We start from the raw sequence: 2,744 nt of genomic DNA, 5'->3' as shown, positions 1-2,744 counted from the left end.
CTCCCAAGTAGCTGGGATTACACGTGCATGCCACCATGCCTGGCTAATTTTTGTATTTTTAGTAGAGACAGAGTTTTGCCATGTTGGCCAGGCTGGTCTCGAACTCTTGACCTCAGGTGACTTGCCTGCCTCAGCCTCTCAAAATGCTGGGATTACAGGCATAAGCCACAGTGCCTGACCTACATCGTAATTTTCAACAAAAAATTCAATGTAAATGAGAGTTTTGAAATTTTAAAACTAGAAAAAAACTTGTAGATTAAGAATATAAAGAAAGAAAATACTTCTGTACAGCTGCACAATGTGTTCGCATTTTAAGCTGCATTTTGTTACAAAAGCGTCAAAATTAAATTGTTTATAAATAAAAAGCTTGTAAATAAAAAAGTTACAGTAAGCTAAGGTTAGCTTATTATTGAAAAAAGAAAATTTAAAAAATAAATGTAGGGTAGCCTAAGTGTACAGTGTTTGTAAAGTCGACAGTAGTGCACAGTCATGTCCTAGGCCTTTGCACTCATTCACCACTCACTCGCTGACTCACCCAGAGCAACTTCCAGTCCTGCAAGCTTCATTCATGGTAAGTGCCCTTACCATGGTAAGGTACAATGTACCATCTTTTTTTTTTGAGACAGAGTCTTGCTCTGACACCCAGGTTGGAGTGCAAGGCGCGATCTTGGCTTACTGCAACTTCCATCTCCTGGGTTCAAGCGATTCTCTTGCCTCAGCCTTCTGAGTAGCTGGGGTTACAGGCGTGTACCACCATGCATGGCTAATTTCTGTATTTTTAGTAGAGACAAGGTTTCACCGTGTTGGCCAGGCTGGCCTTGAACTCCTAACCTCGAGTGATCCACCCACCTCGGCCTCCCAAAGTGCTGGGATTATAGGCATGAGCCACGGCACCCAGCCCATTTTTTTCTTTTTATATCATATTTTTACTGTACCTGTTTAATGTTTAGATACACAAAAGCTTATCATTGTGTTACAACTGCCCACAGTATTCAGTAAAGTAACATGCTATACAACTTTGTCACCTAGGATCAATAGGCCACACCATCTAACTGAAGTGGGCTTTGTGTATATACACTCCATGAGGTTCCCACAATGACAAAGTCACCTGATGACACGCTTCTCGGAACATATCCCCGTTGTTAAGCAATGCGTCACTATCTTCGGCTGCCTTCTGGATATTTTCTCTGAGTTCTTCCACTAATGTCACACAAATCAATAAGTCTGAAAACAAGTTCTATGTTTTTCCCCTTCAAGCCAGCTCCGCCTTGTGATTTTCCAGTTTTTATCAATGGCAATCAGGTCTCCCAATATATCCTGCTTTCTCCCTTTCTTTCATTTTCACTGTGTTTTCCCTGATTCGGCCCTGGCTGTTGCTCAGCTAAACGTGCACAACGGCCTCCTCACCGGTGCCCCTGCCGCATCCTCATCCTTTACCACAATGCCCACTACAATCCTGCACATGCCAGTCTGATGCACCAGTGCCCGGCAGAGCTTGCAGTGGCCCCCTGTGGCCTGTCATCCTGGCATCTAGGACTGGCCGCTCTCCCATCTCAGGCCCCCATCTGCCTCTACTTAAACCCACGTCAAGCCAAACCCTCCTTCACCAGCCTGCACAGGGGTCCCCATGAACCTGCTCTGACAGTGCCTTTGGGCCAGGTGATCTTATCCACCCAGCAGGCAGTGGACCCTGCGGAAGAGGGTGTCCCATCCTGGGGGTCCCAGTCTCGTGGGTGACAGCAGTCCGGGATCTTCTCCTGTCCTCTCTGTTTTATTCTCTTCCTCTCCTGCTCAGTTCTGAAATTCACCCAGCTCTTGGCTTTCCTCTCCCACGTCCAGTTCTTCACTTGCCCCTGAGCCCAGATGGGGCCCAGAACTCTTTCAGATGACACTTTGAGCTTGTGCTCCATTGCCCTAGGCTTCTAGCAGGCCTGGGTACTTCACTGCCCCAGCCGTTCAACCCTTGAACCCTGCCAGCGGCTGGCTTCCCTGATCCTTCCCTGCCCTGGCATTGTCATATTCTGGCTCTGGCTACAGCTAGTTGCATATTCGTCTTGTTTTTCCTACCGTGAAGTCCCTGGAGCAGACATCTTTGCTCTCCCACCACCTAGGAGAGTGCCTAACCCATAATAGTCCATCAGGAAATACCTTTGAACAAATGAATACATATTTTATGCATCTTTCCCCAAACACTGTTCCTTGGAAAACAAGTGGCCTAATAAGATATTAGTTGGTATTCCATGAATAACTGAGTTTGGCATACAGATTTCCTCATGGAGAACCACAATGCTCTTAGGCCCATAAAGGCTCTGATAAGTCCTGCAACAAAGAAACCGGCTTAATGTTACTTTACTCAGCAGTTTAGCAAATATATATGATCATGAGACTTTTTAAAAAAATGATCTTCAGAACCCAGTTAAGGAAATAATACTTTAAAATCCTCTCAGCATCTTAGAGTACCTGGACAGAAGATAAATCACAAGGGTTATTTTCCCAGCTCAAAGCAGTGCACAATTGTGGCTGCCCACTTACTCTGTGACACAAATCAACATGTGCTTTCTAATTTTTTTCTTTCCTTTTTTTTTTTTTTTTTTGCCTAATGGATGAAGATGCTCTCTGTTCGCCTTTTGGGAACAGACACGAGCGGGGAGGAGATGGAGGGCAGGGGAGGTGTCTGTGAAGAGGACTTACCCCTGTCGCTTTCTGCTTGGTGTAGGCGTATTTGTCCCGAGTCAGTCTTTCAA

The 2,744-nt window shown here is 45.5% G+C and overlaps 1 protein-coding gene across 2 annotated transcripts in view; it reads right to left on the bottom strand.

Moving 5' to 3' along the window:
- The window catches only part of INPP5D (inositol polyphosphate-5-phosphatase, 145kDa), a 159,163-nt gene that overhangs the window by 41,541 nt on the left and 114,878 nt on the right, over positions 1-2,744 (bottom strand). For both annotated transcript variants that reach the window (XM_011980249.1, XM_011980248.1), the window contains exon 17: positions 2,692-2,744. In XM_011980249.1, the coding sequence (XP_011835639.1) occupies positions 2,692-2,744 (53 nt within the window). The remainder of the gene's footprint in view (positions 1-2,691) is intronic.

This window comes from Mandrillus leucophaeus, unplaced genomic scaffold (genome assembly GCF_000951045.1).
Source record: "Mandrillus leucophaeus isolate KB7577 unplaced genomic scaffold, Mleu.le_1.0 Scaffold21, whole genome shotgun sequence".
Taxonomy (NCBI): domain Eukaryota; kingdom Metazoa; phylum Chordata; class Mammalia; order Primates; family Cercopithecidae; genus Mandrillus; species Mandrillus leucophaeus.
This window is presented reverse-complemented; position numbering and strand designations above follow the sequence as displayed.